Below are 13,652 nucleotides of genomic sequence, written 5' to 3'. Positions count from 1 at the left end.
ATGACTATATATTTAGTTAGTTAACTATTTAATTTTTAGAATGTAAAAGTGCAATTTAATTTTAGATATTTAAGTTGGTATATCTTTAATTTTACTGAAAATAATTTTTAAAAAATTTTAATAATAAATTATTAAAGATATTCAATTAAATATTAATAATAAAACCTTTCACTTGACTTATTACGGACTATGAACATATTAATTAAAGATTGTATATGAAGTCAAAATTATGTTTCAAGAATCAGAAATTGAAAGTTTTTAATATACATAACAATTGTTTGGGGTCAATTCGAAAATCCAAATAATTTCAAAATAAAAGAGAGAGAATTTTTTTTAAATGACTTAACCCAATAAACACCGTTAAGATTGTGTACATAAGAAACATTTGTCCGTTTCTTAAGAATTTCACAAATGTTGGTAAAAAATCTCGTGATTATTGAATCATTCATCTTTAACAACGTGTACTCAAAATGTGAAAAAACTTTTTTTTTGTCAAGATGTTAGTTCTATAGTCACAAAAAAATGTTAGTTCTATATTCATCTTCTATATTCCAATAATGAAGTAATTAAAAATTTTTAATTCATTTTTTTAAATTATTTTTAAGTCAATTTTTTTATAACAAAAAATCCTAATCTAAAGAAAAAGGCATATTTTTATTTTTAGTATTAGATTAATAATGATATTTTTTTAAATTATAAATTATTGTAGTATTTTTTTAAATTGTAAAATAATTTAATTTAGAGAATAGAAATCAGTCTTCGTACCTTTTAATTTATGTTTAAAATATTAAAAAAATTGGAGTGTCCCTTTCGTATCTATATTTTTTAGACAAAGACCAGAGCCAAGAAAGATACCTTCCATCACGTAAAAAAAAAAAAAAAAACCTAGCCTCTATCGAGGTTTTCTTCCTCATGCCGTGACACCGCGGCCGTCTAACTGCCGTCGTCGAAGCTGAACCAGGTCTCTTCATCCACTGCCACAACATCAGTGTTGTTGAATGTCGTCTCTGCCGTCACGTGGCGTTCCGTGTGTTCGGCGGCCGTCGGTGCTTCCGGTGTTGAGGCTGCAGTGTGAAGGTGGTTTGGCAATGGTGGGAGACTGAGAAGTTAAGGTTTTGAGATATTTGTTTCTGAAGAGAAGGAAAGGGATGGGAGGGTGTGTATAGAGAGGTCGCTGAGTAGGGTAGGAGCGGTGCTGCTACTGCTTTCTTGAGAGGTTGTGGAAGAATTGAAAATTTGAAATCATATCTATAATAATGCAAATTTAAGATTATGTATCTAATTTGTTTTTTGTTTTTTTGTTTTTTTTGTTTTTAATTTGTCCCTCTAAATCCTAGATTCTTAAATCTTATCATATTTGACTTAATAAATAAGATTTTAAATCTAAAACAATCTAATAAGATAAGATAATATAAGATAAACATTTATGATTTTGTTGTATGAAATCATTATATATATAACCATAACATTAGAGTAAAAATAAAAGATCCTAAAACTGCAATTTTTCTTCATTGTCAACTTAGTTTATTAATTAATAGTAAGCTTTCATGGCTACCTCCTATTCAATAGAACTCACATGTTCTGAAAAACCATCTTTATGGCCTATAACCGAAGAAAATTCATTTTATAATTGCTTCCATATAAACTTTTGTTGTACCAATCAAATGATCCAACATAAAAAATTTACCAAGAAATCAACTTCTAAATCACATATTGATGATGAATTCTCTTCTTTTACTTCTACTACTGTCAACCAAATCTTTTCGGTTCCTTGGTATAGAATTCCTAGTTATTTGCAACCCACCACTGATGATGACAAAGAGAAATTCAAATACTTGCAAGAAACCTTCACTTCAATGTTCTTATCAACTGAGCTATTAGATGAAATTATGCCTTCCATATGCAAATTTGCCAGGGAGATTATGAAAATGTCTAGATGTGACCGCTACGCAGGAATTTGGCCATTTGATGTGAAGCTTCGAGTCACCACATCTATTGTTGTCGATGAAGGTGATGATTGTGAATCTCTTGGAGAGAATCTTGGAGAGAATGAGATGCCAGCACATGATGATTGTTGGGACGAGAGTGAAGATGCTTATGCATGGGAGATAAACTGATACTATTATTAATTTGTTGAATCAATTTTCTTTCGTTTTAGTTTATAATTATTTTGAAGTAGTGTCCTATAGATCTGTTTTTTTTTTTTTTTTACTCCTTTCAAAACATTGAATTTTTAGATTGTAACATTATTTTTGTTGATATTTATGAATAAAGAATTAGTTTGTACAAATCTCTTTTTTATGTATTTATTTTAGTATAAATAAAAAGATTCGAATTCACAGTTTCTTAAGTAAATATGAAGAAATTATGAGTCTGTTTGACAAACACGTTGGAAGCACAAAAAAATACGTTCAATTTTTTTGGACGCTTGTTTGTCTAATTTTTTTTTCCTCTAAACGCGAACATGATTCTGGATTTGAACTCCGGAGCTTTTGTGTGAAAAATTAATTGACATTCTATTATAACACATTGGCATGTAAAAGTATGATCTAATTTTAAGTCTTTAGTTTCACGGAAACCTAACCTCAAACTAAAACACTCGCATCACACCACACACTCTCTCCACTCTCCAGAGGGCCGCACTCACCCACGCTCACGCCCGTAACCTCAAAACTCTCCACTATACGCCGGCGACGGACACCTTCACAGTCGCATCGCCGTTCAGCATCATAGTTAGCAGCCACACACTTCCTCTGCTCTTCGGTTTTGTCGTCGCCGTTGTCCCCCGTTCGTCTCCATCCAACCTCTATCCGTCGTCCCTCCGTTTCTAGCTTGGTGTCTCACCGTCGTGTCTGTTCGGTTTTTTCATCCTGCTCTAGTCTCGAGTCTCAGGTAATTCTTCTAATTATTTGTTGGTTTTGATTTCTTTTTGATCTGACCTTATTTTTTTATTTTGATTTTGTCTTGTTAATTCTAAATTTCTAATTTTTGTGTTCGGATTCTGATTTATGGCTGTTATTCTAATTTTTGTGTTCTGATTTATAATTTATAATTTATTATTGGTTGTTGGCTGGGACATTTCTAATTTGTTATTGATTTTTTTGGTTCTGATTCTTGATTTTTAATTCTGATTTTCTTGGCCGTTGTTCTTAATTCTTGATTTGTTATGCGTTTGAAACTTTGAATTGTGGTTGTGAACATAATGAATATTTCATCGATCTCTTGGATAACTGCATAAGCAAAGTGACATGATCTGTTTTGAAAATGTTTTGAAAACCGGATCGGACCAGCTGGTCGAACCGGTTTAACCGGGAATCGCAAAAAAAGGTCCGGTCCAGTGTCTAAAACCGCCCAATCTAAAACGATGTCGTTTCCTTTCTTGAAAGGGAAAAACAGAAAGGGATTGCAGTATTGCACGCGTTATCACCCCTTCTCCAGCTCCTTACTTCAGTAAATGCCCTAGCCTCCACCAAAGAAAGCAAACCCTAGCAGCCTCAACCAATCGTTGTCGCCGTCTGTCGGAGTGAGAGAGTGCTGCTGCCGTCCGTCGCACTCAAGAACTCCCGTCTTCGGCCCTCAGGCCTCTCGCCGGATCCTCCGCTCGTGTGCTCGCATCTCGCTTCTCTCATATGTGCTCGGCTGCTCGCGCCTCCCTCCGCGAGTGAGTGCTCGAGCTGTGCGTGTTGGTTGCTGCTCGTCGTCCGTGGTTGTCTCTGCTAGATTCTGCCTCCCAGTGTCACTCGAATCTCGTCTCAGTCACTGGCATCTCGTGGTTCGTCTGTCTCGTCGCCAGCGGCAGAAGCAACTCGTGGGGTTGTCTCTTGCTTCGTCTCCTTCGGTGGGGTGGTCGCCGACTCGCCGTCGACCATTGGTGAGTCCCTGCACCATCGCTTCCCTGTTCTCTCTTTTTCAGATTTTCCTTCTCCCTGTATTTTTGCATGTTGCTGAATTGCTAATCAATAAATTTGTCTTGTTGCTGTAAATCGGGACTTTACTAAGATTTGTTAAATTTGTTGCTGTAACTTGAATTTGTTGCATCCCAGTCACAGAATCAGAACAGAATGCTCAGTCAGTGCTTGGTTGATTGGCTTTGCTCACTGATTGTATTTGATGATAGATTTTAAATTGATAACTTTTAAATTTTAAATTTGGACTGCCTATGTTACTGATTCACTGTTCCTTCAGTGTTTTTTGTTGTTATTAATCATTGTGATGAGCTTTGTTAAAATTGGGTTGAAAAATGTTAATCTTTCTTCATTTTTCATTGTTCTTAACTTCCGTTCTTATTAAAAAATTTGCAATTAGTGATCTTTTGATTTATTATATGCTTCATGTTTTTAATTTCACTCTGCTTATGGGATTTGAAATCAGTTTATGATAACTGTGATGCAATTATTTAGTTGGATAACTGATGTAATTATTCAGTTCAAGAGATTGAGTTTTTCTGTTCTCATTATTAGTAAGACATGGATAGTTTAGAATTTTCTATTTATTTCCCTTACTTCTGAAGTTCGTTATTTCAAAAGGTTCAGTGTTGGCTTCAACTTTCAAATGGGAATTGGGAGCTGGTGAAGATAATAACATCTTCTTGAACTGAGTCTGTTGTTTCACTGCCTGATGGGAAAGTAAGATATGATCTAGAATTACGATAGTACACAGTGATGTTTGTTCCATTTGGCTGGACTCAGTGAGACAACTGGAAAATGTTCTTTTTTGGTCTGATTAACTAACTTCAATATTTAACCTTGTTAATCATATCTTGTACAATTCAGACAAAAAGCAGGGCCTATTTTGGTTGCCATAACCTTGTTAATTTTGCATATTTTGATGATTAATTACATTTGGTTGGTGATAGTTTGCGTAGGGTTTTAAATTTGAAAGATATTTTATGATGTTTATTTATAATTTATTTATTATTTTTATCATGGAACGGTTTTTTCGTTTGAACCACAGTTAGACCGATTAGACCAGTAAACCAGTAAACCAATGACTAGAGCGGTTCGATGACCGGTCCGGTTTTCAGAACCTTGGTTTTGATCACATGGTAGTATCTCGTTGCAAACTATGTAGAATAGTTGGTGATTACTTTGTTGGACCACCTTAAATTAAGTGTGCTGGGTACTGGGAAGGTTTGGCAAATTGAGAATTTATGAATAGGAATTAGCAAATAGTAGTTGTGTTGTATTTTTAAACATTCTAGAAACAAAATTGTCAAATTGTTGACCAAATATTTGTCTTTTCATATTTTTTACTCTCTGATGTTTAATTGATGATTGTGGTGGCTTTCATGCAGGGAATAACAAAAGAAACTTAATGCGTCTTTGGTGAATTAGAAGGTGGAATTGGTAATTTTTTTTATTGTGCTGTGTGACCGTTTATTACTTTATGAAATTGAACTTGTTATTTTGTTAATTATATGTTGGTACTTGGTATTATTTTTGCATATTATTAGTTGAAAATAGCTTAGGACAAGTTTTTAGTATACTAGATATGATTAGAAATTTAGGACATGTTATTTTTTTTAATTAGCGGCAAAAACCGAAAATCAAACCAAAAGTTGGCTTCACAAAAACAAATCGAATATTTTATATATAATTAGTTCGGATGATTTTTTTCTCAAAAAATCGGACCTAACCGCAAACTAAACACCTCTAATTGACACCTGGTTTTCACCCAGATCAGGGTTTAGGATTTTTTGTTATATGCCTCAACGCCACCATTCTTCTTTTCTCACTCTTTCCTCTCACCACCATGAAGCAGCTCCATCGAGAAAGATGCTGTGGAGGGTGTTGTCCTTGTGGAAACCCTCTGCCACTTGTTTCTTCCAATTGAATCAGCAGAGAGGAATGCACGATAGGAACAAGAAGGCGATGGCGTTCATCGCAAAAGGTTGGAACGCGTTGAAGGAGGTCGATAGGGTAATCGATTACTGTGAGCTCAATGATACACGCCTCATCCCTCTGCTTCTTAGAGCAAAGGAAAATTTTGAGCTTGCTTTGGAGGCTGACAACACCAACACGCATGCTAGGTATTGGTTATCCAGATTGCACATGAAGTATCATGTTCCCGGCGCTAATAAGGCCGTTGGAGCTGCTTTATTGGTTGAAGCTGCTGACATGGGTGATGCTGATGCACAATTTGCATTGGGTTGTCAATTGAGAATTGAGGTGCGTCACTGACTCACCGAAATGCTAGGTTATTAATTTGTATTGTATCATTTGTGGATTCAAGTTTTCTATTATGTGATTTCTATTTTTTTGTTAGCTAGTGAGGTTTAGGGAATGGGATCACTGGTTTCTTGTTTATTTTACTTGCCTGATTTTGATGTTTAGAATTAAATTGACACAATGATGATTGCTGATATATTATTTTTCTGGCACAGAATGACTATGTCCAATCAGATCAACAAGCTTTTTATTATTTGCAGAAAGCTGTTGATCAGGTATGTTTCCCTTACCTATATGGAAGGTTTTTGGTTTCCCTGTTTTATGAATTCCTGACAAAACCTTACTTGTGCTTATTGTGTTGTGTTCTAGTTGCATCCAGGTGCTCTTTACCTTTTGGGTGCTGTATATTTGACGGGCGATTGCGTGAAGCAAGATATTGCTTCAGCATTGTGGTGTTTTCATAGGGCTTCAGAGAAGGTAATATGAGATCCTAGACTTGTATTGCTTGTTAAATTATCTTGATTTTAGTTTCCTTATATGTCTGGTTAGTTTCGGTTTTGGTCAGCGCAAATTGTTTACACCCTTTGTAATCTAGAAGAGTTTAAGCATAACCTAATTGATTTATTTTCATTATTGTTTCATTCAGGAGTCTGAGAAGTTCATATTTTTTAGTTTCTTGATTCTAGAATATTTTCTGCTGGTTTCTTATTTTTAGTCTTTATGTGTACACAGGGCCATGCCGGGGCAGCTATAGCATTTGGATCTCTTCTTCTTAAAGGTCAGCATGCCTGCCGGTGTTCCTTTCCTTATTTTGTTGTATTATATTGTTGGGTGTTTCAGTTCTTTTCATCCCCCATCCCAATCATTTGGTTATCGGGTATGCCTTGCTTACCATGTTCTTTTATGGTTAAAAATCGAGCAGTTTTAAAAGTAGGTTTCTCTATTGTGCATGATTGCCGAAAGCAAAGGGGATGGTCTAAACATAAATTAGATTGGATTTGATATGGTGGCACTTGCTTACGCTTTTTTATCACGTAGTTTTTCACTATGATACAAATAAAGTATTCTGCCTCAGGTGTTAAGGTTCCAGAAACAATAACAAAATTCAGTGCAAAGAGAGGTTCTGCTACTCGGAAAGCTGGGAAGGGGAAAGAAAGTCTTGCAGTTGATCCCGTAGAGATGGCACGAGAAAAGTTCCAGATAGCGGCAAAGGCAGGATGTGATCTTGGATTCAAATGGCTTGCTAGGTTAGAGGAGGAAGAGAGGCGATTACTTACTGAAGGGTATTCGGATTAAAATAATGTGTCCAGTTAGGTAGCGTTTGGTTATTGAGACATAGACACTGAGACATAGGCACAGTGGTACACGGTGACACATGTCTGCTGTTTGGTTTGGTGAGACACAGATTTTCGAAGGACACGGGAGGACACGGATGGACACGGAGACACTAAATTTGTGTACCTTCAATTTGGTGAGACACTGAGACACAACTTGTGAGACACTAATTTTTTACTCTTTTACCCTTATTGAGTTTTTAAAATTTGTCCTCTTATCTTTCCAAATCTTTTTTTTCTCTTTCTCTTTTAGATTCTACAACTAAATTTACTTTTCTATTTTTTTCAAAAAAAAAATTGTACATTTAAATTTTTTTATTTATTTAAATTTTGAACTTTAATTTTTTATTTTTTTCAAAAACAATTATATATTTAATATTTAAATGATAGTTTAAGATGGTATTAGAAGAAATAAAAAATTATTAGAAGAAATAAAAATTTAATGGTGATGGCATGCATTGTTTGGGATAATAGGTGTATTGTAATGGTGGTAAAACTTGTGGTTGAATGAAGAGTAATTCAGTCTTTTTTAAATATATGTGTCTTGTTTCTTATTTTTGCCAAACACAATACATAGACACAAATATTTTATGTCCATGTCTTTAATGTCTGTGTCTTTGTGTCTATGTCTCATCAAATACATCAACCAAACGGAGCCTTAGTTTTTTTGCAGCTGAGCTGATCCAATGTGATTTATTATAGAGATTGAGTATTCTCAAAGAAAGAAATGGAAAATAATTGGATGTACTTGTGTTTTCTCTCTGTATATATTCATAATCTTATTTTAAGACAGACTAACCGAATAAGTTTGGAGTTCACTTGTATTTTTTTAAAATATTTCTGGTAAATTGTAACTATGGAATTAAAAGACGATGAGTCTCTAAGATATCTACATTACACTTTGTTTTTTGTTTGATAATTTTGCATATATTTGAAACCCTAAATATGACTGAGTTAAATTGTGAATAACTTCCATCTTTATGATGTAAGCGATCAAATTCATAAATTATAAGGGATCATTTGCTGCTAAGTATTTTTATGAATCTATTTGTCATCAGTCATCGTGTGCATTTTTCAAAGATTCATTTGATTTAATAATAATAATAATAATCTTTCTTCATTGGTTGGTACAGTTTATATATAATTTTGAGAGTCTAAAGCATCTCAATTTGAACCAACGGAGTACCTGCTCTGCGTACAATTATTATCATGTTACCCATAAATTAAAATTAAAGAAATAAAAGCATGGAAATCTCTTTAATTTTCGACCTTTCTTTTAAATATATCCAACTTTTTTGGCTATATGTATTCCCATATTTTTTTTTTCTTTTTTCAATATTCCAACCTTGACTACTAAGGCATGTGTGTGTTTGTTTTCTTTTTAATTTCTTTCAATGGATTATATTTGATAACATAGAGTGTTCTTAATTATCCTATCCTTCATATCATCACATAAAACATTATCCACTTCGCATATTATATATCGAATTTCTCAACATATGGAATAAGATTAGTAGTACCTTTAATCATAGGGTACCAAATAAATAGCATATTCATTCCCATGTTAATTTTGAAGTCTAAAATTAGTACGCGTTGCATGTAAAGAGGTCCATATACACATATAAAGAAGATGCATCTTTTGAATAGGAGCGATAAAATAATTTTTGAAAATGAGTAATTTTTTCAAAAGCTTTTAAACAATTTTTTAAAAAGTTAAAAATATTTAAAAAATTATATTAAACAATATTAATGTGACTTTTCATAAATCAAAAGCCTAAAAAAAATAATTTTTGAAGCTTTTTAAACGAATTCATAATCTTGAGTGTTAAAAATATCGTCTGTGCTATCTTAAACAAAGCACTTGAACTAGTAGTAGCACTAGCACATAACTGCAACAAACACATTATTATTGAATAACAAAGAACAATCATAGCTAGAACACTGCATTGTACTACACTAAATTGATATATCTCTTTAATGGGATAAAATTTTCAATCCAAATGACTTGTTGAACCATGCCTTCCAGCCATTACCACCATTGCTTTTCTGGGATATCAGCTCTGTGTTCGGTTCTGCTTTTGATGAACATACTTGCTTTTTGCACAGCACAAAGTTCCTCACCCCATAAGATCCTATGGCTTCCAATGGATTCAGAGCTGTCAAAGCAGTTTTCATAAAAACTAATAAAAATAACCAGTCAGCTTGAAAAATCTCATGAACCAAACTTTACATTATTGTAATATTGTATCTCTATTCATATGCCTCTTCTTATTAGTTTAAATTTTTAAAAGAGCTAGTTTTATAATATACAGACTTAATATCAGAGTTTCTATGATTTAAAAGTTTAGAGTTTGATCTAAAACAGAAAAAAAAGATATCTATGCAAAAAAAATTCATGCAAACCTAAAAAAATATTGCGTAAGAGTGCGTATTAGAGTAGATATAACCATTTATATAACTCTTTCTATCATCATTTTAAATTTTGAGAGAACCGATTTCATGACTCTAACCAATACCTATTGCGTTTAGGTAAATATTGAAATAATAATAAATATAAAAAGCAGTAAATTTTATTCAACTATATATATCCAGACCGTCAAAGCGTGCATTCTAAAGGAGGAAGTTGGTAGGATGAAAACCAAGAAGAGGAAGCGTGCCTTCATGAGCATAGGACTTGAGGGCACTTTCAATGATCACATAAAGAGTGTCCTTTTCATTTACTACGAATCTTATTGGTTGTGTAATACCTTAACTTTTAACACTTTATGATTATACTAAACGTTCAAACGTCATCTACTTCTACTTCTTTAATTTTTTTTTAATTTCATACTATATTTATTTAATATTGAGCCTTCACGAATACGACCGAATTTTTAATTAAGAAATTGAAAAGTCTTTACTTTAAACTACTTAATCACATAATTAAATCCACATAATATTAAATACATAGACTTATTCAAAATTCCTCAAATACAAGTCTTGCCGCTCTAAAAACTCAAAATGACAAATGACCAGAAAAAAATCTCAACTAAACTAAAAGCAAAAAATACAAATATATATAGCTCTGTAGTTCAGTCGCGGTTTCGCACTAAAGCTTACTAAACCTCTCACTGAAGTATTGGATGTAAAAAGGGTGAGAGCATCATCCTTTTGAATTCTCAATAAAAAAGAGAATACCATCAAAACAAAGAAATACTTGCAAATAGAAAGAATTTTATTATAAAAATAGTTTATTTTTGAAATAACCCTTTGGAAAAACTATGTGAGAAAACTTATTTTGAAAAAGTTGTAATGAATTTCCTTTAGTTTACAATTCCATAAAGTAAATTGGATAATAAGAAAAAAGGACCAAAGACGTGTCTAAGAGCTTACTATGAAACAAACTTACATTGCTCATTCCTACCCATCAATACATAAATTGGAGTATCCGGACAATACCAAGTCTAATTTGCCTCAACCTCCATCACCACATCAGGAACAACTCTCAGCATTACCATTGCCAGCATGAAGGATCTCTCAGTTTTTAAATATAGACAAAACAATACAAAAAATACACAAAAAGAGAGTACAAATAGAGTAATTAGATCAAATAGCAGATAGATGCAATTATTCAAATAGACAAATCAAAAACAAAATGTATACCCAAACAATACACATAAATACAAATGATGCATGTCTGCCCCTATGGCCAATGAACTCATCTGTCGGTTATACAGTCAAACTCGACATGTTCGATAGCGAACTCTAGACAGTCCCTGCTTGCATGCATTTCCAAGCTTAAAAATTCATATTCATATATCAAATACATTGGGAGAACATCCGGAAAAGTACAAGTGCCCGACCACATTTTACGATAAAGGATCAACAGAATCTCAAATCTCAACTTAGAGTAAGTGGAGCCGACCCAATGCATCTATCAAGAAAAATTCATAACTTCGATAAATTTTTAAATCACATATCATTCTCAATCAAGAGTAAGTGAGGACGAACTAGTGCATCTACCCCAACAGAAACGAACCCACATTGATGTGTGTGGAGCTCCCATTAAGTTTATTAAAAAACAATAATAAGTGTATATATAATTGCCCCACAGTTATAATTTATTTGCCCTCTAAACTTAAAAAAAAGTTGTGTGTAAAAAAAATGTTATTAAATATTAATACAATGATAAAAATTATTATATTATATATATTTAAAAAAAATAATAACAAAAATAATAATAATTCAATTATCTAGTTATCTAAAGTTAAATATAGCTTTTTAAATATAAATAAGATTATTAGTATTTAGTAGCTTTTTTAATATAATATATATTAATTACTTATTTATTTTTATTTTTTATTTAATTTAATTTTAGTCTTACATATAATAATTATTTTTGTCAAAATTTTTTTATCATAAATATTAAAAAATGTCAATTTTGTAATTAAATGCTAACAAATTATTTAAATATTTACATAATATAAAGAGACATGATTTTATCTATACTTATATATAAAAAGAATTGTAGTTGTTTGATTTAAAATTTTATTTTTTCATAATTTTTTTGTTTCTCATACAATTTTTGTAAAAATTTAAAATTAGTTAATTTGAGTTATATTCTTTATAAATTCTTGAATTATTGAATTATAAATTTTTGTTGTATTATATAAAAAATATTCAATAAAAATATAATTTGACGGATATGAGACATTTAACAAGGCACTAGTATTAATAATAAACGTATCATGCAATAATATCAAAACATTGAAATGAGAAAAAATACTTTTAATATAAATTAATATATTTTTTAATATGTTAATTATATTTATTAAAAATATGACTAATTAACATACTCCAAGATTTAAATATCATATATTACTTTTTTTATTATTTTTATATATTATTTTTGCCCCCACTATTATAATTTTCTGGAGTCGTCACTAACCCCAAGAGATTCAAATATAAACTGGGAGCAAGCGGGACAAAGCCTCCATTCTTGCATCTACCCCAGAAAATCAAACCATAACCCAAAACAAGTGGAACAACGCCATTGCATCTACCCAAGCAGGTATATCTCAATCTGAATCAATTTAGTTATCAAATTCACCCTCAAACTCATTGCACTTCATTCACAATCATAATAAAAATCAATCATTGTCATTTCTCAAATCATAATCATCCCCATCATCCTCAATCAAAATTAATCATCATCATTTCTCATTATCATAATCATTCTCATCACATCATTACTGACATAATTGTCATTCTCAATCATAATCACTCGCACATATCTCAACTTAATCAAGTTCTCATCATAAGTTTCATATTAATCTCACTTCTTATCATCTTTTATATAATCTCAACTTAAAATCACAATCCTCAACAAACTCATCAATAACTCCGCTAAAATTCTACTCCGCACCCTTTATCATTCACCGGGTGAGTCTTGGACCGTTACCTACGACTTGCAAGTATGAGGTCTCTAATATAACATCCTAGACTCGAGGTCAAGGTTGTATACTAATTCAAATAAAACATAATCATTCATAGCTAGCAACAATTTAACTCAAACACGACATAACCCCTTCAATTTCGTTAAATTATTTCTCTAATTAATCATATTATAGATTGACAAGCCAAACTTCTCTAAATCTTCAATTTCAAGCAACTTTCACAATAATACTTCTCGAGATCAATACCCATCAAACCTCATCCATGTTCAAGCCTAAATCATATCCATTCTTCCCAACACCCAACAACTCATTAAACTTCCAATATTTATCTTAACCCTCACATGACTTTCCTCCAAATCAAACATCACATAATTTATCATCATATTCCTTAAAATAACCCTCTTTCTCTCAACTCTTATATTTAATTCCATTAAATCCTTAAACTCACTTTTCTATTTCTAAATTCTTGAATTTATAATTAATTTACTTTTAAAAATCTTTTAACTAGTTAATCAAATCTCTTTTCGCTGTTATTAAAAATAAATGAGTTAAACTCACGAATTAACAAAATCATAAGAATCCGATTTTTTTTAAATCTTTAAAAGTATTCAAGACATATCTCTTTTGATAAAGTTAACCAAACTAAACTCATTTTTGAAATTATAACCAAAACTTTCAAAACTCTTCAAATTTTTAGAAAAATTCCGGCAGAGCCT

At 31.9% G+C, this 13,652-nt stretch overlaps 1 protein-coding gene across 14 annotated transcripts; it reads left to right on the top strand.

Moving 5' to 3' along the window:
* Positions 1 to 2,200: 2,200 nt before the first annotated feature.
* Positions 2,201 to 8,371, top strand: LOC112715026 (uncharacterized). 14 transcript variants are annotated; one of them, XM_072204545.1, is made up of 9 exons: positions 2,201 to 2,892; positions 3,397 to 3,871; positions 4,527 to 4,625; positions 5,294 to 5,345; positions 5,761 to 6,167; positions 6,383 to 6,442; positions 6,537 to 6,644; positions 6,900 to 6,945; positions 7,243 to 8,371. In XM_072204545.1, exons 5-9 carry the CDS (start codon positions 5,775 to 5,777, stop codon positions 7,461 to 7,463), a joined length of 828 nt encoding a protein of 275 aa, XP_072060646.1. In that variant the 5' UTR covers positions 2,201 to 2,892; positions 3,397 to 3,871; positions 4,527 to 4,625; positions 5,294 to 5,345; positions 5,761 to 5,774; the 3' UTR covers positions 7,464 to 8,371. The 14 variants fall into 14 exon arrangements, with proteins under 14 accessions (XP_072060646.1, XP_072060647.1, XP_072060650.1 ...); XM_072204546.1 differs by having other exon boundaries at positions 2,552 to 2,892; positions 5,758 to 6,167; XM_025766758.3 differs by having other exon boundaries at positions 2,572 to 2,892; positions 3,387 to 3,871.
* Positions 8,372 to 13,652: the final 5,281 nt, after the last annotated feature.

This window comes from Arachis hypogaea, chromosome 10 (genome assembly GCF_003086295.3).
Source record: "Arachis hypogaea cultivar Tifrunner chromosome 10, arahy.Tifrunner.gnm2.J5K5, whole genome shotgun sequence".
NCBI lineage: Eukaryota > Viridiplantae > Streptophyta > Magnoliopsida > Fabales > Fabaceae > Arachis > Arachis hypogaea.
Note: the sequence above shows the minus strand (reverse complement) of the source record. Positions and strands in the feature narration are given on the sequence as shown.

Coding starts and splice junctions, on each gene's coding strand:
- LOC112715026 (XM_072204545.1), top strand. CDS start 5,775: ATGCTGTGGAGGGTGTTGTCCTTGTGGAAACCCTCTGCCACTTGTTTC. Junction 6,168..6,382: donor GTTGTCAATTGAGAATTGAG/GTGCGTCACTGA, acceptor TTTCTGGCACAG/AATGACTATGTCCAATCAGA. Junction 6,443..6,536: donor TGCAGAAAGCTGTTGATCAG/GTATGTTTCCCT, acceptor GTTGTGTTCTAG/TTGCATCCAGGTGCTCTTTA.